This window comes from Chiroxiphia lanceolata, chromosome 7 (genome assembly GCF_009829145.1).
Source record: "Chiroxiphia lanceolata isolate bChiLan1 chromosome 7, bChiLan1.pri, whole genome shotgun sequence".
NCBI lineage: Eukaryota > Metazoa > Chordata > Aves > Passeriformes > Pipridae > Chiroxiphia > Chiroxiphia lanceolata.
Genome location: NC_045643.1, coordinates 29901295 through 29921940, shown reverse-complemented (window position 1 = coordinate 29921940; position 20646 = coordinate 29901295). Strand labels below are relative to the sequence as shown.

The window sequence follows — 20646 nt, the reverse complement described above, 5'->3', positions numbered from 1 at the left end:
GTTGCAAAATGCAGAAGGACACATCCTCTTTTTCTGAGAGGGTTGGGTATTCCAGTGGGAAGAATATGTAGGAATGAAAAACATAGGCATGGGAATGAATTTTTCCAGATTTAAACATACTTTGCAGCACTGAATTAGAGTCAAGCTTGCAATCATGTTTTTTTACCCTGCAATCAGTGCTAACAGGTTTTGCACTACATAAATTATGTTCTTTGCTCCCCCACAACATGCATGCCAGGTACAGCGTCAGGCCCACCTGGAACACCTCTGCTGTGAAGACAGGCTGATAGACTTGGAGTTGTTCAGTCTGGAGAAGAGAAGGCTCTGGGGAGACCTTAAGAGCACCTTCCAGTACCTAAAGAAAGCCTACAAGAGAGCTGGAGAGGGTTTTTTTACAAGGGCCTGTAGTGATAGGACAAGGGTAATGGCTTCAAATGGAAAGAGGGCAGGGTTAGATTAGATATTAGGAAGAAGTTCTTTACTGTGAGGGTGGTGAGGCACTGGAACAAGTTGCCTAGAGAAGCTGTGGATGCCCCATTCCTGAAGTGTTCAGGACCAGGTTGGATGGAGTCATAGTCACAGGAGCTTTGAGTAAACTGGTCTAGTGGAAGGTGTCCCTATCCATGGTGGGGGGTTGGAATGAGATGATCTTTAAGGTCCCTTCCAACCCAAACCTTTCTAGGGTTCTGTGATTTGGTTAAGCCACCTCAATATCTCTGCTTACTGTAGGGCCAGTGCTGAGGCTACATCTTGCTGCACTCCACATCTCAGCGGGGGAAGTCCTGCTCCTGCTGGAAAAGAAAGCTGGGGAGAATAAAGAGGAGTATTTATGGCATGAGCTTCCTGCCTCCTACAGCGGGTATCTGGGCAATATCTACATGTGCATGTTTGCACATGGTGCCTCTCACAGCCCTACCTTGTCCCAGTGGGGTTGTAGCAGAGTGCAGGGAGATGTTAAACAGAAAGAAGGTGTTTGCTTGAGGAGCTGTAGCTGACTCCTCTGGTACCCCAGCACAGAGCTGTGGGAGATGCACAGGGAGCCTGGTGGAGGAAAGAGCAGACTGGGATCTAAACCCTTCCCAGCTTTGTTTGCAGAAGGGGCAGCCTCTGACCTCTAAATGCATCCTCCTGGGTGCTGGGATTCCGGCTCCTTCGTTGAGGGGCTGGATGCAGCTGGGCTGAAGCAGCTGCTGCAGAGACTGGGAAAGGGTGTCCACTTGCTCCCAACACGCGGAGATGGCTGCAGGGATCACTAAAGAGCAGATTTTGGAGCCAGGGACAGTGTTTGGCCCTGCATGCAGCTTGGTGCAGCCTGACTCCAGGTGCCAGCTGGGCTGCAGAGCCCCTCATGGCCTGCCTTGCCAGCACGGCAGTTTTGGGATGCTGCTGCTGCTTTTGGGCTGGAATTAAGTGGGAGCAGCTGTGCTGCTGTGCACAATGAGAGAACAATAAGTGGTTAAGGAAGTGTTTTCACAATGCTAAAAATGTGAGTTTCATTCGGGGAAGAAGAGGGGAAAACAAAAGTGTTTTTGCAGAACTTGCCAGTACCCAAAGTTCAGCCTCGGCCATGAAGGGCTGGGAGAGGGCAGGAGGGGGAACTTGGGCTTTTAAGTACTGATTCCCCTGGGTCTGAGACTCTACTGAGCTGGAAAAAGGGGCTGAGGTGCAGTTGAGGACATGGGATCTCCAAACCAGCTGGGACGTGAGGTGCTGAAGTCTGAATTTTCCATTTAGACCCGTCTCTCAGCAAAGCATAAGGCAGACTTTTACCACCTCCTGTCTGGTGTGAGATTGAGTTCATTTTGAAACCCCTTGACCTTTTTTGAGACATGGGTGGTGCTAGCATTGGCCTCCCCTGGTACCCCTTGTGGAGGGCATTTCTAGAGAAACTGCTCTGGCAAAGGGGAAGGTCAGGGATAGGTTTCCTCTGCTTGTCTTCACATTTGCACAGCCTGTGACTCAGCCCTGTCAGGTCCTTCCCTGCTGTTCTTCACTTCAGGAAGCTTTACCCTCTGCTTCAGTGCTTCCCTGGGTCACCCTAACAACCTTCTTTTTCCAGTTCACTTCCCTTTTGCCCTGCTTTCTTCAGGATCACAGTGGCACAGCTCTTTTTCGGGTGGGAGGTCCTCTTTAAAGATCTTTCTTCTGTGTCTGCGTCAACTTTTCTTCCCTGCACAGCTCAGAGGACATCTTGCATTAATCTCACAGTGACTGTTTTCTACTGACCCTCTTTCTCCTCCTGCTTCACTCATTCTCTCTTTTGTACAGAACTTTTTAGACTCCTCCTGGTTTGCTTTGAGGATGTACCGAAGTAAGCATGAGCAGGGTCCCTGTCTCAGTAGTCCATGAAACATCCATTTGAGATTCACTCTGCTTGCTTTTCTTTCCAGTTTTCTAGGAAAACACCCTTGTACACATACCAGGGCAACTGCATTTTTCACGTGTCCCCCCTTTAGATGTTCTCTCAGATGAGATAGAAAGACATTTTGCCATATGTCTAAAGAGCTAAAATAGAGACGTGCACTCCATAGATGTGTCTTTTTCTTACCAACCAGTACACTGCATAGCTTAAGAGAACCCAAAATCAATACTTGCTTTTCCTGGTAGTCTCCTAAGGGATGAATCTGGAAAAGCTTCTTCCTCTCACCCTCTTCTTTTGCAAGTGATCTATCTGCTCTGCAGTGGAAAAAAAAAAAAGCATGTGCAGTCTGGATTTTATGTGTACTTGGAGTTTCCTTTTCACCACTCTCAACTCCTGTGTGTGTGCAGGTGACCAGACCTCCTTCCGAGTTCAGGTTCGGCAAGTGGAGGACTATCCTGTGGACCTCTACTACCTGATGGATCTCTCCCTGTCCATGAACGATGACCTGGATAATATCCGCAATCTGGGGACCAAGCTGGCTGAAGAGATGCGAAAGCTCACAAGCAATTTCCGTCTGGGTTTTGGCTCTTTTGTGGACAAAAACATTTCTCCTTTCTCCTACACAGCACCAAGATATCAAAACAATCCCTGCATTGGGTAAGTGGTGGGTGTACCCTGAAGGGACAAGCCCTGTCTTTGCACACAGCCTGGCTGCAGTCTCCTCTTCCATTCTTGCTTTAAATAATGAACCACACTTCAGCCTCAGCTTTTGGGAATGCTGATTAGCCATGGCTGTCACTGTGATACTTGAGCAATTCAAAATAGGACAACTTCCAGTTTTGCTGTGGCTGTTGGGAGATCACTGTGTCTAGAGATAGGAAACTGTCCTATCAGAGAGCTTGAAGTTATTTTTAAGTACCTGAAAAGGATGCAGACATGGCAGCTTTTTTACAGGCTTTAAGCAAAAGGAGCCAGAGCCAGAAATTCCTGATTTCTGATCCTAGCTCTGAGTCATAGTTTGGCCTTGAGTAAATCAAATAAGCTTTTTGTCTGCATTTTACAGATAAGAAGACCAAGGCAATGTAAGTCCTTCCCAACAAAAGTATTTGGAGGAACTGAGATTTGTGATGGCCTGTAGTGCTGATTAATGAGTTCTTGTAGAGTGTTTTGAAGGCATCAGGCAGGTTTTTTCATCTTTATTGCTGTGAAAGGAAGCAAACTGGCAGTTGCAAAAGACACAAGTGATGTGGTTTGCTTTGTGGTGATATGAGAGCCTTCTGTCCTTTTTTCCTTTTTTTTGTTTGTTAGTGTCTTTGCAAGAGTCTTTTTGTTGCCTTTTAGCCATCAGAGTTGGGATCAAATCCATTGAATTGAGGATTATGCGAGAGTGAAATTGGGTTTAATGGGGGGTGTCCAGGCTCCGATGGGTTTGGATGTTGGAATCAAAGGGTGGATACAGCAGCAAGTGCCCTCCTGGGAGGATGTCACCGTTTACGCTTTCTAGTCCCCATCTTCACCTCATCCATCAGTGAGGTGCTTTCTAGTCATGTAAGGACAGTAAGGTCAGCATTTTTATTTGAGCCATTTGTGGATACTTACATTGTAAGATCACCTCATGAATGGGTGCCAAGCTCTGTGCATGCTTCAAGCATGAGAGGCAGATAAAGAGAGCTTGCATCAGCTATTAGTTTCTAGGCCAGCTTTTGGCACTGATCAAGCATTTGGCATCTCAATGCACGTTGACTGTTGACCAGACAAAAATTATCTGTATTCTCTTTTCACCAGTTCTGTCCAGAGTGGAAAGTCAAATGGATTTTAACACTGAAAACTCATACTTTAGCCATGAAGTGAGAAGTGACCGCACTGACTGAGCCAGGAAGGCGGCTCTGCCACAATGGCACAGCACACCATGCCTCTTCATAGTACTTCTCCCAGAAATTTGGTGTGGCTTCTGAGAGATCCTCTCAGTCATCTCCGTCATTCTCAGTCTCTGATACCCACTCATGTTGCCTGCGGGCTGGGGACAGGGTTTAGCTCCAGCTGGAGAAATCTTGGAAACTTTGTTTGGCTGGTTTGTGATTTAATTGGAGTAACATGGCTTTTGCCAAGTGAAATAGAGTGAAATATGCAGGAGGAGGGGGCTGGGAAAGGAGGAGAGGATGCAACTGGACAACTCAGCAATACCTGAAACTACCGATGACCTTTCATCAAGGACATCCAGAGCTGTCTCCTCAGCTTTTCCCACCGTGATCAGGATATCTGCATGTACTTTTGGCTTTGCCCAGGTGGTTGCTTTTCTTTCTGTGGGTTACTTCAAGCCAGCCTGGTCTTGGGGAAGTATTTAGGAAGGATTGCCCAAGGTAGCTCATCTGGTGGGTGCTCCCTTCCAGTTGCCATATGTCTCCTTCATCCAAACTAGGGGTGCTGGCTCCCTGCTCTGTGGTGGAATCTCCTTCCCCTGCCCAGTCTGAGTGGGCTCTGGCTGCTGCCATGTGGCTCACTGATGTTGCAGTGAGGTTTGTCAGGTATGGTTTTGTTTGTAGCTATTTCTAGTGTCAAACTGTTCAGCTTCTAAGAAAAGCTGCAAGTAAACATGAGCTGCAGTGGGTGCTTTTTGCCCCTGGTCCAGGCTCTCTCCTCCGCTTCCTTGTGGTGATGTCTGACTTGCAGGTCCTGGGTGGGGTGCAGGATCAGGTTGGGATCCCTTGTGCCTGCTCATCCCTGCTCCTGACTCAGCATCCTGGGTGGGACCTCCCAGGAAGCCAGGAAGTGGCTTCCCGCAGCCATAGTGTCATTCAAGAGAGATGATAGTTTGAAGGAAACAAACACTAAATTTAAAAAGATAAGGAAGGCAGAGGGCCTGACTGAACCCCTAATTGCCTGTCTCTCTGTGATATGGCTTGTGGAGGTCACAGGCCGAGATAACCCACCCACACCACTGTGTGCCCTTGCTCAGCTATGGGGCGCCTACCCTACTGCTGCCTTGCAGCTTCTGCCAGCAAACCTGGAGTGTGAAACAAACAAAAAAGAATTAAATTATACATCTTCGTGGGAGGTAGGACCCTGCAGTGTGTCAGTGTTTTCTTTGTGCAGCAGGGCTCTGACAGATCATATGGGTTTGTATCACATGGGCTAAGGGCAGCTTGCAGAGACCCTGCAGTGCAGAGGTTTCAGACATTGCAAACTCCTTGCCTTGGCCCTGTGTGCGAGTGGGATACAAGTCTGGACATGGGGGCTGATCATAGAGAATGGCTCCAATTGGCAGCCAGGCCCAGGACAGTGGGATGTGCCCCATGGTTAGGTGTGTGCAGGGCTGTGTGGGTGGAAATCCCTGCTCTGGGGTCCCTTGTGAGGGATTTGAATTCTCAGTGGTGGTAAATCTTAAATACTCCTTTGTGTAAAAAGCCTCTTACCACTTACCTATAGAGGGTCATGTGTCAGCAGAGGCTTTTAATTGTTCTCTCGGTTTTATCTTTGAAGATAAGAGTGAATTAGTGCCAACCCAACTCCTTTGTAAACACACTTCTTCTTTACCCTTCCCATCCCTCTCCCCTGCACATGCTCCCTGATTTCTCACACCACAGGAGCTGCTCTGCTGAGCTCTCCCAGCCATGTGGTGAGAAGCAAAGCTGCTTTCTCATGGTTTTGTATGGGAAAAAAAGTTTTTCTGGTAGCCCGCTGAAGCATTTCTCTGTCTTAGGGTGCCCCTCCTACCTTTCTGCTCCAGTGACGCCCTGGAAGGCAGGGATGGTGTTTGCTCACTGACTTGCAGGGAGAGTGGGAGGAAGCATGAGCTGGTGTTAGTTATTATTACATCTCATGCTGGACAATTGCCAGGTGCCTGGTGATGTGCGGTGGGTGTAGAGTGGCACATGCTGGCAAGAAAACTGGCTGACAGAGTGAAAATCCATATTGCAAAACAGGGGAAAGGTACCTCTCAGCAGTGATGCTCCTGCATGGTGCCCTTTGACACCAGCCCACCAGTTCTGCAGGCATGGGGCTTAGTCCCCATAGCCATCCCCATAGCCCGCTGGGAAAACATACCCTCCCTATCACTGGGTTGCATCCTTCACTGCAGATTCCCAATGTGAAAACCACTTCATGGGTGCTGAAACTGCAGAGCTGCTTGACCCAGGGTGGGCTGGTGCTTTGTGTCTCTACTCACACTGTACATGGAGAGAGATTTTCAGTCCTAGTGGGATCTCTGGAAACTTCAGCTTCTCAAAGCTCCTGAGGGGAAACAAAAAAAATATGGGCTCTACTGTAGGGTTTTGTATATAGATAGCCAAAAATCAGTGTCCAAAACATGAAGAATTGTGAGAGTATTTCAGCCCTCTAAATGAAGAATTTTAGAAACCAACCTGGTAGAGCCGGGAGCCTCTGTGGCTCTTGGCTGCTGATGTGGTTCCTCCCAGTTGACCACTCCTCTGTTCCTCTCACAGTTACAAGCTGTTCCCCAGCTGCGTCCCATCCTTTGGCTTCCGCCACCTCTTGTCCCTGACGGATAAAGTTGACCGTTTTAACGAAGAAGTTCAGAAACAGAAGGTTTCCCGCAACCGAGATGCTCCAGAGGGTGGCTTTGATGCGATTTTGCAGGCTGCTGTGTGCAAGGTGAGTTGCTCTGATTTCAAGGGTTTACAGCAAAGCAAAAGAGGAGGAGGAGGAGGCTGCTTCTGCTCTGTTCTTGGACCAGAGTAAAGCTTCAATATGCCATTTCTTGGAAGTAACTACTAAATTTTTCCTGCAGAAATCATGAAAAATGCTTTGAAAAGCAGAGGCTATTGTTTTCATGTGCTTTTGTAGATAAACAGGCAAAGGAAAAAAGGTTAATGCTATTTCTAGTTTAAAGGGATAAAAACAGAGTTTTCGCAAATGCAAATTTAGGGCTGAGATTTCATCACACAGTTAGACTTGTAGGTGCTGATCCCTGAGCACCTGGGACATAATCCTGTAAGATTTGCATACACTTTTGTACAGCAGCACCACATGTCAGATCAGTGCATTTCTTAAGTGTGTCAAACACATCTTAGAGTGGTTGACCCATGTTGAGGGTTGGAGCTGGTTCCTACTGCTCCTACCTGACCCCTTTGTGTGTGGGGCTGGATGATCCCACCTCCGAGCACTGGTAGCCCGTTTTCCCACTTTGTCAAGGAAACTGGAGCAGAGTTCATTAGCTTGGTGCCATGTTAGCCACAACCTTAGGGTTTTTGGAGATGCTTGCTTGAATATTTTTCTGGAATGAGTAGTGGGTTGCTCCATATCCCTTTGTCTGTCATGGATGGAGGTCTTTGCTGCACTCCAATGTGTAGCTGAGTTTCCCTGCTCACCGGGAATGGTTCTTTTTGCTATTTCCCCTCTTGGCATACAATTTGCTTTCTGATTGCTTCAGCCTTTCATAGTCTTTTTGATGTTTTCTTCTGGGTCTGAATTATGGGAGCCGGGAGATAGGCATCGTCTGTGGGAGTGATGGGATGCAGGCATGTGGGAAAGCAGATCTTTCTCCACCTGGGTTGGCTTCATTTACGCTTCATAGTCTCGGCAGGAGTGAACCTGCCCCACTGGATCTGATGCCAGCCAACAGTCATCTTGCCTCTCCTAGCCTGACACAGGTATTTTTCTTGGCACAACTACAGAGCTGCTCCCAATACTTGTCTGGATATAAAGTGCTTCTCAGTTTTGGAGAGGTGGCTCTCATGGTTAGAATAGGGACATCTCAGGATGATGACTTAGTTGTGCCACCCACCACGTGGTTTTTTGCAGTCCCTTCCACCATGTTATTGCAAAAACAGGACAACATTTCCCTACGGCGCAGCAATATTTCAGTGTGTATCACAAGGGCTCATTTTGGAGGTATTGGTGGAAGGCAGGAGACCTGCAGGATAATTCCTGCACATTTGTGCCCATCTCAGACTGTTGGTAAGGATCAAAATCTTTGACTGTTTTTCTTGAGTGCACGGCCTTGTCCCTTCTGAATTCAGAAGGTGAATTTAGATTCTGGCACCATCTAAATTCAGGACTGAGCATTCTCTAGGAAGGGTGACCAAAGGTGAGCATGTGCAATGTGTGGCTCTTGGCGTGATCTGGCAGGTCATGACGGAGGAGTTTCTGCAGCCACAGCAGTTACTGCTGCAATTACTGAAGCTTGGGTGTGGGAGAGAAAGACCACGGGACTGGTGTGCGAGACAGGAGAACCAGTTGTGCCGTGACTCGTGCTGCCTTGGCAGCCCCTTGCTGTGGGTGGAGCAGCTGCCTCTGATCCCAGCCATAAGCAGCAAAGACTCTGTCCAGAGTTAAAAAAGCCAAAATTTCAAGCCAGCTGATTTGACACCAGGATGTTTGGCCTCATAGTCAAAAGGGGAACTTAGTGCTTAATTTCCTTCACAGCGGTCAAATGATGGCCCAGGCTGGTCAAGTGATGGCCCAGACTGGTCAGTGGCCAGGGGTTGTGGTGAGGCTCAGCACTGTTGAGGAGAGCAAAGCTGGTGGACATTTGGGGTGGCAGTGAAGTGCTGCTTGTGATGAGGATGGTCTTTGCATGGTATTTTGCATCCACAGTGATTAATGGAGTAACATGAGGTTGAAACCCTGCAAGTCACTAGTTTCTGTTAGCTCAGGAACTATTTTCCCCACCATGCAAGAATAGCAGCGTACAAGTACCTTGGTGACTTTCTGGGATGGGTTTGGGACCCCATTGCATCTCACTGGCTTTTTCCAGGGCAGTTATGACCTTAGAAAGTCCCCTGCCTTTGGGTGATGCAGCGTGTTGACCATAAATTACTTTGTGCTCAGCAGAAGAGTTTGTGGCATCAAGGGGGATGTCCCAGGGAGAGCTAACCATGGCATAGCAGAGCCTCACTGTCTCCAAGCATGGTGTCTGAGTGTGGTCTTCTCCTCCCCTTCTGGGGTGTCAGAAACAATACCTACTCTTGTTGACTAGGTGTTTTTATACTGTAATTTATATCAAGCATTTCTTCTGCCTGAGCTGTCTAAGAGCTCTGTAGCACTCGAGTAATTTTTTGGCCTGGTTTTCAACCCAAAGAGTGGGGAAAGTTTGTACAGCTAATACAGACTAACGAGCAGGCCCAGGATTTGGCTCTTTTCTGAAAGATAAAGATACTGTAAATGTTATTTTGGAGGCAGTGAAAGAGCCATAGACAATAAGCCTTTATTCTGATGCTAAAATAGTAAGCCAGGAATATTAATCAACCTTCCATAATTACATTTTCCATTTGCAGTATTTTGGTTTTCTGCCATTTTCCAAGTGCAAGGTTCACATGGCTTGGTAGTATGTGTAAGTTTCAGATCTTGTATGCTAAAATGCAGTAAGGAGATAATGTTTGATTGAAAAATAAAGTGTCTTTTGAAACAGTTTTGATTAGTAGTTGGTTGACACTGGTATATGGTGATAGCAAAGACGTGGGAGACACTGAGGTGTCTTTCAGAGCAACACCAAACGAAGGAGGTTTTGGCTTTTAACCCCTAAGGCATACTTGTTTTGCACCTGTATCTGTTTCTTGCTTCCAAAAAGGTCTGCACCTGAGAAACTGGTGAGGTTTTAGACATATTGATGAATCCAGAGGGCTTTTCTGGCAGTTGATATCTTGGCAATTGAACAGATTTTATTCAATGCCCAAAGTATAAATTTAGATATTTTTTCATGCATGGAAATACTGTTCATGGGTTTTGCAGCCTTTTCAATAGTGTCTGGAGGGGTGTGCTGTGGCAGCTGTGGCATTTTTGCCTGTCACTGTTGGCTGTATGGAGTGAGAAGCTGTTTGGGGTATGGGAGACAACTGCAACTGGTTGTAGGAGTAGGGGCAGGATCCATAGCACGCCCAGCTCTGTGGAAACACGTCTTCCCACCTTACTCTGCTTTGGTTCCAGTCCCACCCCTGCTTTCAAAATCCTTTATATCCCATGAGGATCAAAGAACAGATGAGGGGGCAGGCATCAGTGCAGGTTTTTTTGTTCAATAATCCCAGTCCAATAAAAATAAATGAAAGACTCCTTGGTTATTTGTTTTAAGTGGAGTAGAGTGCTGCTCTGGGTTTCTCAGTGGAAATTGCATGCTGAAGAGCTGTTTTTTCCAGTGCCTGGAAGCCGCTGGCAGAGGCATTGCGAGATGCAGTGGCTCCTCAGCATGCCAGCCTCCCTGGGGGCTTTTTTTCATAGACCTACAGCTCTTTTGGTGTGGCATCAGCACCGGCTTGGCCACCCCATCCAAAACACACTGGTCTGATGCTCCGAGGCATCCAATGCTTTCAGTGCCTGGATGCTGGGTGCTTGTTGCTTTTTCGAAGTGAGTTCCTGAACTGAGCAGTCCCAGCAGTTTTGATGTTGTTGATGTGGGAAATTCTGTCAGAGGCATGGAAAGTTTGTCTGCAAAGGGGTGCTTAACCCATGATTTAAAGGTGGGCTTAGCAGGCAGGTGACCAGCAGCATCACCCCTGAAGTGGCTTTTTTAGCTGCTGCTTAAATGCAGCTCCTTTTCTTTGTGTGTAGCACATTTCTAAGGAAATGAAACTCAGATTAATCCTTCTAATCTCTTTGGAAGTTTCTTGGCCTCAATCATTTAAAAAGAAATCAGCTTTGGATACTCAAAGAAAAGTGAACTGGATGGGCTTCTGTCTGGTGGCTGAGTAGACTGAAATCTGCCTCTTGCACTGTTAGAGCTTTAATCACTTTTGGGCTGAGTTCTTAAGAAGTTACATTTTGGCATGATGTTTTAGTCTTTTGTCCAGTTGGGTAACTTCAGTGGAATAAATCTTGCTTCCCAGAGCAAATAAGTCCTCATTGCGTACTGAGCTGGACTGTAATGTGCTGGTGCACAAAAGGAAGTGTGTTGCCAAGGATTTCTTCCTATGGCCTTATTTGCATTTCATGGGTCTTTAAAATACCATGAAGAAAAAATACCTTTCGAAATAGGCAGGAAAAAGGAGTCTACTTTGGCATAGTGTCCCTGAAGGAAGAGTTACATTTATCAGAAAGATCAGCAGCCTTTGGGCTATGACTCACATTTAGAGGCGAAAATTGTGCTGGCAGACATGGTTCTGCACCCTTCTGCCTGCTCTGCTCTCCTGCTCTGCCCATGCCTGCTTTCCATAAGGAAGTGCCTTTACTGTGGGGCTGTGGCAGCTCATGTGCTGGTAAACAGGACAGAGCCCAGGTTTTGCTAAATAAGCTGAGCAGTAAGCTCTGGAGGAGCTGGGCATCTTCATCTGCACCATGTTCCCATCAGTAGGCTTTTACTAGCTTTTTCCTCATCCCTTCCCACAGCATTTGTGTGGTGTTGCTCTGAGCCAGGATCTGGAGGGACGGAGATGCTGGAAGTGTGTGGAGAGGGAAGGTGTAGAGCTGTGTCTTTGCTGGCAGACAGGCAGGGTGGCCAGGATAAGGGGAACCTCCAGGTGATGGGCCTTTCTGGCTCCAGACTGTGCCATGGCAGGATCTCCCTGCCCTGGTTGGCAGCAAGACCTCAGCCCACCCTGCTTGGCAATGAGCTGACAATGAGCAGGAGCATCCAGTGAGTGCAAAAGAGTTTGCTGCAGTGCTGTGGTTTCCAAAAATTTTCTTTGGGGACCTCTGTTTCCTTCCACTTCCACTGCAACTAACTGCTTCAGTGTGCTGTTGTAGGCACAGATCTGCTTCTTGAACTGATGCAAAGTTGGAAACCTAGGGAAGCTCCAAGGGAAGGAAATGTTTAGAATCTAAATCCTATCTCTTTACTTGGAAAAAATCCCTGCATCTCTCTCCATGTGAAGACAGTGATGTCTGGTCCTTGCACAGAGTGACTAAGGAGGGTTTGGAGGACAATTCATGTGCTGTACTTGACACCTCAGTGCTTTCGTAGGGACCACTAGAGCATGTCTTGGCATTACCATGTTTTTAAATAGGCAGAAGTTGCTCACGGCCGAGCTGTGCAGGGCAGCTGTGTGTGGATCAGTGCCAGCACCAATGCCAAAGGTTCCTGCCCCGCTCTGCTCCAGCTGTGTGTGTCCCTGCTCTTCTGCGCTGTGGTGCAGGGGGCATGGAGCCGTTTGGAGCATGTGTAGAGGTGCACAATGAAATGGCAGAGGCCTGGAGGCACCACAGCTTCCAGGAGATGTGTGCAGAAGGGGAGCAGGGCACAGTGCCTGTGCATGAATGCAGGTGCACCAAAGCCAGATCCCTTGGTCAGGGACCTCACTTTGTCTGTCACAGCTCAGAAACAGCCTTTATGAGCGGGCGGTAATGAAAATGCTGAGCAGGGATATTGCTTTTGCTCTTGCTGTTGCCTTGGCTGCTCCACAGAGCTGAGGAAACAAGGTCAGATTAAATGTGTATGGAGGAAGTTGGCAGCTTTCCTTTGGCCATAAAAGCAGCTGAAATTCTTATTCTTGGATCTTGGTAGAGAAGGTCTGGTGGACAGTCCACATACCTCCTCATGCCTTTTAAAGTAAGTGTGTTGGAAGGAGATGCTGGGAAATGCTGGATGGGCTCCTGACACTTTGTTTTCTTACCAGGGATGGGTGGACAGGAGCATGGTACTCTCCTAATTAGTGCTAATGAGTCTGCTGCTGGCCAGGCACGTGGCTGGGACCATGTGCAGGGTGAGGGGTGAAGTGTGGGCTTGGCAGGGGCAGACCATCTGTCTCACAGGGTTTGTTTTCTTCCAGGAGAAGATCGGCTGGCGTAAGGAGGCATCTCACCTGCTGGTCTTCACAACGGATGATGTGCCACACATAGCCCTGGATGGGAAGCTGGGGGGGCTGGTGCAGCCCCATGATGGCCAGTGCCACCTGAATGAAGCCAACGAGTACAGTGCGTCCAGCCAGCTGGTGAGTGGGACACAGGGGCCCAACCCTTAGAGACCTCGAACCTCTCTGGAGACCAGCCAACCCCCACTCCAGCATCTTTTGGCAAATACAGCGCATGACCAGCATGGTTTGACCTGGTCCTGCAATTTGCAAATAAAGTTTGCTGTTCTTCCCTTTAGGCATCCCCCCACAGTGAATGCTTCTGTGATGATCAAAAACAAGTTAGGAGTGTAGTGAGTTCTTTCAGGGCCCATTGCAAGAGAGTGAAAAGTAACTTGGTGTCCTGAAGAGCATTGTATTTTGTCTGCAAAGTGTAGAGGAAGCATAGAATATGTTGTCCCTTTTCTAAAATCTCCAGTGGACTGCCAGCTTTTTCCTGAGGAGGCTGTATCTACCGTGATGTGGCTACAACAGCGAGTACAACAGAATGCTTCTCTTATTCACAGCCTTTGAGCACAAAACTAGCATAGGTCTTAGTAATAAATAGGCAAATCAGCCCTTTTTAAAATTTAACTCAGTGTAGGAAACGTCTGGAATGAATGAGCACTTGCCTGCCACCTCATTAGCACATCCTTCTACAGAATGGTGCACTAATTATGATTCCTGAATGGATGTCACCGCATAAGGGGAGGTGAATCTGGGTGGCTTGTGTTATGGCCACAAGATGGACTCTGTGGTGGAACCTCTTTCCATCCATCTGTGCAATCCTGGTAAGTGTATATGTGCATAAGGGAGCACAGTCCTGTACTGATGTGAAGTTAATGCTGTGAAGCTGGCATGCTTCCTTGGTGTTTCCATGTTTGAATCTCCGAGGCTCTCAATCAGCCCTCCACTCTGCAAGTAAATCAGGTGGATTTTTTTCCAAGGACAGCACTTCAGAAGCAGGCGTGAGTTCTAAACTCAAGCTGGTCTCTTGAAATTGAGCCCTGGTTAATTATTTTGTTGCTTGTGGATATCTAGAGCAGTATCTCCCTTCTGTCCTCTCTGTCTGGGATATCTGCAGAATTAAAGAGCTTATTGTAATCTCTTTATGGTCCCAGTATGCAGAAAAATCAGGCAATGGATGTTTCCACTTTGGGAGAAAAAAATCCACTTGCTGCAGTTCTAGATCTCCCTGCCTCTCATCCCTGGAGGTAGCAGCTAGTTAGTACACACGTGTCTGCTGATGGCAAAGTGGAAAGAAAGAAGGAACAAAAAAAGAAATTGAGTGTTTTGTGTTTTGCTGTAGCTAATGGTGTTTTCAGTCATGTATTCTAGTGAAGGGTGCAGCAGAAATATTTAAGGGATTTCTACTGTTTCAGTTGGGATTATGCTGGTACATCAGGGACTTCATCCCACAGTGAAACATGGCGTGTCTGGAACAAATTTTGCTGTTGGGAGAAGAACAATGAGATTAATCTTTATTTCTGTGCTACCCATCAGTTTTTCTGCCCTTTTTTGCCCCTAGGATTATCCTTCCCTGGCGCTTCTTGGGGAGAAACTCGCTGAAAACAACATCCATCTGATTTTTGCTGTTACAAAAAGTCATTATGTCCTCTATAAGGTAAGCACTGCTAAACTGCCTGGGCTGGGGGGAGATTGAAATGCCTCTTGAGGAGTGGAATGAAATGCCCTGGGGAGTGGAGACAACTGCAAACAGGTGAGTGTGCAGTGGCAGACATGTGTGTACAGTGATAGGTGTGCACGCCCATGGCCACATGCTGCCTGGTGAAGGCAGGCCAGGCTTAGCCGCTGTCCCGCCCTGCTAAGTCCTTTCAGCAAAAAGCGCTAAAGCTTCTTAGAGCAAACAGATATATATGTGTTAGTGAGCATGTGAAGACCTAAAATAGACTCCATCTTAATCTTGATGTTCGGACGGCTGCCAGCACGCAGCATGCCAGAGAGCAGAAACCTGCTCAGCCCATTCTGCAGTGACTTAATCCCATTACCTAATCATGCACAGTGTTTCTGCCCAGCTGTGTTTTTCCATCACGGAGTCCAGGGCCCTGACATGCCACACACAATTAGAACTCTCTTGCCATTCCTGCTCTAGCCTCCCAAAAGAAAAGGTGGCCCTAGGCACAAGGACTGGCCTGTGTCTGGAGCTACCCTGCAGGGTTTTGCTGCTCTGCAGGTGCAGGGATGGTGTTTCAGGCGGGGTTGCTTTTGGAAACCTCTGCTGAGGCTCTCGAGACTCAAGCAGAAACAACAAGCAGCCGTGTTGCTATGGTCGGGATGCTGCTGCTCGCCCATGGAGAGCAGGAGGCTGAGCTCATTCTCCACCCCCTCTCCTGGGGATGCTCAGAGTTGTGAGGGAAGTTGGGGCAGCTGCACCTCCCTCCTGCCTGGGCCTGCCCTCCCGAGTGCATAGCAGCTCCAGCAGCAGACCCAGGTCTGTTTGTCCCTGTCCTGTGGCCATGAGCTTTGTTTAATATTTGACATGCCTTGTTAGCGATGCTTTACTTTTGAAAGCTCCACGTTAATGGGAGCCAAACCATTCCATGCACACCACTGGGTGATAGGGCAGTGTGTGTGGCCAGTGTCCCTGGCATGGGGTCGGTCCCTCCTCACCCTCTGCTTTCGTTTTTTTTTATAAGAACTTTACTGCCTTGATTCCCGGGACAACAGTGGAGATTTTGCACAAAGATTCCAAGAATATCATTGAGCTGATCGTCAAAGCCTACAATGTAAGTGCATTTTAATACCACAGCTGCTGAAGTGAAAAGTGCCAGGAGCTCAGCCAGCTCAGCTCCCCCCTCCCCGGCGAGCTCCACCCAGCTGGCCGCCTCCCTCCCTGGTCCTCTGCATGCTGCTGGGGCTGGGATGTCCACCCTGGGGAGGGGGAAGCAAGGTGTGTGAGGAGGAGAAGGAGCATGGGGATGCCCAAGAGAGCCTGCAGCACAGCAGAAATTTCACCCCACATCTCTCATGTGCAGAATTACCCTCAATATACAGCCTCCATCTAAAACAGCTCTCTCTCAGAGCACCCTACCAGTAGGTAAAATAGATTATATTTTTGTTATCTGATGTTCAGAGGCCTCCCAAGGATGAGACCAGCTCCAGCTAAGGTCACATCCTTGTGTTGCTCTGTGTGCATCACAAGTTGGTCTTCTCCCTGAATCCTTATGAGTCAGTTCTTCATGATCCTGGAATGATATTGCTGTTCAGGTGCTGGGCATGGAGATCTGACCCCACAATGGGTCAGCCCTCAGGTAGAGTTATTCATGTGTGGGACCCATGGACACACCTTTCTTCTTCTTAGTACTGTGCTCATTAGTGCAACGGAGCGAGGAAGAACATCTTTGGAGGAGTTCACACATCCAGAGGCCATGTAGGATTGTGTTATGCCGTAAAAGTCATCTTTCCTTCGCCCCCAGCTCTCTGCAGTTAAAACAGCATTTGGTTATGCCCTTGGGAAGAGTGCTTCCCAAAGCTTCACCTTCTGAGGAAAGGCAATGAACAGCTAATGCTGCTAATGAGGCCCTGGAGATACTGCAAAACAAAAGCTCAGTTGTCCCAGTTTGTCCCTTTGAGGATGGAGAGTCTTGCGACTAAGAAGCTTGTCTGAGGAGAAAGAAATGAACATTCACTCCACGTTGACTTTGCTTGTGATCTCAACACCGTCACATGAAAACGTCCCTTTGCCTCAGTTTCATGGATGAAATATGCATCCGTGCCTCCATTTCAGCACCCCTCAAGCCTTTGCAGATAGATATAAGCTAATGAAAACTGTTGGGAATCTGACACCCCCACATCTGCTCTCTGTCTCTTTGCTTGTGAGCTTTGCGGTGCAGCTGGCTGGAAACCACTAGGGTGCTTAGACCAAGGTGCCCCATGGAATGACCTCTGTGGGATGAGTGGCTGCTGGGACGTGGGCTGGTTTCTTGCCTGTTCAGCTGGGTGGTGGGTGTGGGCTGGGACCCCTGGGTGTGCTGCCAGGAGCTGGCAGCTCCTGCCTGCGCCCCAGGCAGCCTGCGGCTGGCGGAAACCTGGCACCTGCCCAGCCGTCTCCTCTTGGTAGCTTTGTTTTTGTCCTGAAATGGTGGAGGAAATTCTCACTGAGGGAGAAGGTTAAAATTCTGTTTTCTAAGTGTGAGTGAACCTTTTTTTATTTCTTATTGAAAGGAAACTCTGAGCCTGGAGAAATCCTTCATCTGTGACAGGGACCATCTTCTCTTGAAGGGTGCCAGTGGCTGGTGCTCTGGGCCTGAGCTCAGCCTCTTCCCTTCAGTGCTTTGGACATCTCTGGTCCTCTCTCCCCTGCTTCCCTCCACTGATGCACACATTGGACTTGCATGGGCCTTACATTACCCTCAAGGTCCTTTTCCCCCCATCCCTTCACGTTCCTTCTGCTTAGCATGCTGTCTTCTCTCCCTCATCCTGCAAGGTGTGAAGCAGAAGAGAACAGGGACTACTTTCTTCCTGCCCTCACTAAGAGGGCAGGAAAGAAAAAGAAAAAAATAAAAAAACCCCTAAGAACAAATTCTTCCCCCAAATCTCAACATACCTGAGAGATGGAATGGCTCGTGTGGGGCTGTGCCCAGGCACAGGACTGGGTTTGGACCAAAGAGAGAAAATGGGACACTGGTTTAAAAAGCACTTTCCTAAACTAAATCCAGGCAGGTCTTGGATGTGTTTCATGTTGCAACTATCGGTTGCCCTCCGTGGTGGCTGTGGTGCTGTCAGAAGACATTGTTGTGTAACAGTGTAAAGGGCCTAATAATAATGCCATCACAATTAGGTTAACAGAATGACCATATAGGGCTAGTAGGAAAACTTGGCATTTGTGTATGAACATAGGAAGAGCCCATGCAAGGTCATACTGAGGTCTGGCATGGTGTCCTGTTTTCTGCCATGCCCCAGACAAGATGCTCTGGGAAAGAAGACAGGAGAGCATATCAGTGTGGCAGCTGATTTCTACAGGATAATTTGGGGCAGAGCAGTATCCTGAGATTTATTGGCACATGCAACATTGAGCCCAGAGGTGATGGATGGTCCCAATTGCCACCCCATGAACAGCTTCTCTGTTATAGCAGAGAGATGGGAAATTTTTCCTTTCTTTCCTGGAGGACTATTTAGATTCACTCAGCCAAAACTCATTTATTTCCTGTCCATTTCCAAAAGTGTTGGCTCTTTGCTGGCCTGTGAACCCTGGTTTGTCATCACATGTACTGGCAAGAGGTCTGAATTAGCACTTTTCCTTAATCTGACCTCATTGGTGAGGGTTGTAGACAAGGGGGAGACAGATGGAGCTGGAAGCTGGCTTTGGAAAATAAGAATATTTGTACAAAAAGCTCCACTTTTAAAAACTTTGTCGTTTTTGGACACTACTTGTATAAAAATCAGTTCCAGCCATTGGAAGAATTAAACAAAACAATGTCATTCCAAATTAATACTTATAAACTTCTTTTTGTTGTGACTTAAAAAGTCTGTGCGTGCAGTAGGGCGGAGAGATGAGAAGCAGAAGAAAGGGAGTAGGAGCATACCAAAACCTCACTGATGGAAAACGCTTTTCACTTCAAAAAGTTTTGCAAAGAAAGAGATTGTTCATTTATTTTTTCGCATGGCATTGTTTCCAGCTGATACTTATGAAGGGATGCTTTTCGTTTGGCACATTCTCCTAGGAGGAAAAATATATTTTTCTGACCAACTGGGTGAAAGGAAGAAAGCAGGACAGAGTTAATGCAGTTTTACACCTTTTCTGTGCTGTACAACAGACATTGTAGGACAACTGGTGGTGGAGAATCAGGCTTTGCACTTCACTAAGGGGCTAGTTTATGGGGAGGAGGAGGTGCAGATGTGCACACAAAGCTCTGACCTTCACCTCAGAGATGCTCCATCTGGGGTTGAGAATGTTTTCTTCTTTTTTTCTCTTGTGCATCCATATATTTTCAGTACAGGCTACTATGGCTATCACACTTATCCTAGTGTGTAGGCAGCCCCCCATGAGTCTTGTTGTGTTCATCAGAAGCCTTTTGAGCTCGTTAAGTGAAACTCAAATGTCAATGTGTTTGCAGGGGTGATTTTCTTTCATATAGGTGCAGAGATGTCCTAGCCACCATCTGGAAACATCAGGAGAAGAGACTAAAGCAGAAGAAACCCACCTGTCTTTGGGAGCCTGATGGTTTGCTTTCCTGTTGTGTTTCTAGAGTATTCGGTCCAAGGTGGAGCTCACGGTCTGGGACAGCCCTGAGGACATTGGCTTGACCTTCACTGCCACCTGCCAGGATGGGTTGTCCTATCCTGGGCTCAGGAAGTGTGGGGATCTCAAAATTGGAGATACGGTGAGTCTGCCTTTCAGTCTGTTCCCTGGAGAGGTTGTTTCACCTACTTCACTCTCTCGATGAGCGGTCCTGGGCAATAAAATATAGTTTTGCTCATTTTCCTCTTCTCATGCTGTGCCATGATGATATAAAAAACCCAGAGAGTGTGTTTCTTCTAGAAATAGTTCTGGGTGGTGTAGATCAGCCTAAGGTCAGCTGTGAGGAAAGAGGGAATACAGGTGTCTTGTCTACAGCACTGAGATAAAGGTCTTAGGCAGGAGAACATAGTAGTCAAGAACAGGCTTTTTTCCTGTAATCCCAGATATTCACATCACATTCTCAGCTGTGAAATTTTTATTTCCATGGTCTGCTGATCTTTTCCCAGTCCATTAAATATTTAAGGTTTCCTTGTTATTGTTTGAGAATCCTGCCTTGTATCAGAAATAGCACTGCCAGCAGAATGAGGGCAGTGATCCAGCCTCTGTGCTTGGCACTGGTGAGTTACCTCAAATCCTGTGTTCAGTTTTGGGTCCCTCACTTCAAGAAAGACTTTGAGGAGCTGGAGTGTGTCCAGAGAAGGGCAGCAAAACTGGTGAAGGGGCTGGAACACAGGTCTGATAAGGAAGGGCTGAGGGAGCTGGGTGTGTGTTTAGTCTGGAAAAAAGGAGGCTTGGGGACCCTTATTGCTTTCTACGAGAAAGAAGGGTCTAGTGAGGTGAATGGCAGTCTCTTCTCCCAGGTAAAAGTGACAGGACAAGAGGAAATGGCCTCAAATTGCACCAGGGGAAATTTAGATTGGATATTGGGAAAAATTTCTTCATCAAAGGGATTGTCAAGCATTGGAACAGGCTGCCCAGGGAAGGAGTGGAGGCACCATCCCTGGAGGTATTTAAAAGATGTGTAGATGTGGCACTTAGGGACATGGTTAGTGGTGGGCTCAGCAGTTCTTGATTAGTGATTGGACTCAGTGATCTGAAGGGTCTTTTCCAACCTAAATGATTCCATGCTTCTGTGGTTCTAATCTAAACCTGTCTGTCCTGTGTCAGTGAGTGAAGGGATCATGGCTAACTTTGGAGGTACTGCAAGAAAAGGCAGAGGGTGTTCAGAAAGGCAGCAACTCTCCTCTCGTGTGTTCAGTTCCTAGGGTGTTGGATGGCAGCACAGACTAAATTATCATTTCCTCCTTAATGTTAGCAGTATACATGGCATAATCCATCCTGTGCTTTATAAAAAGCAAAAAAGTTAA

At 47.5% G+C, this 20646-nt stretch overlaps 1 protein-coding gene across 1 annotated transcript in view; it reads left to right on the top strand.

The window, feature by feature from the left end:
• ITGB5 (integrin subunit beta 5) overlaps positions 1–20646 on the top strand; it is a 59988-nt gene that overhangs the window by 13464 nt on the left and 25878 nt on the right. Inside the window, exons 4-9 of the mRNA XM_032693320.1 lie at positions 2770–3019; positions 6805–6973; positions 13018–13179; positions 14606–14701; positions 15735–15824; positions 19287–19421. Of these exons, the coding sequence (XP_032549211.1) occupies positions 2770–3019; positions 6805–6973; positions 13018–13179; positions 14606–14701; positions 15735–15824; positions 19287–19421 (902 nt within the window). The remainder of the gene's footprint in view (positions 1–2769; positions 3020–6804; positions 6974–13017; positions 13180–14605; positions 14702–15734; positions 15825–19286; positions 19422–20646) is intronic.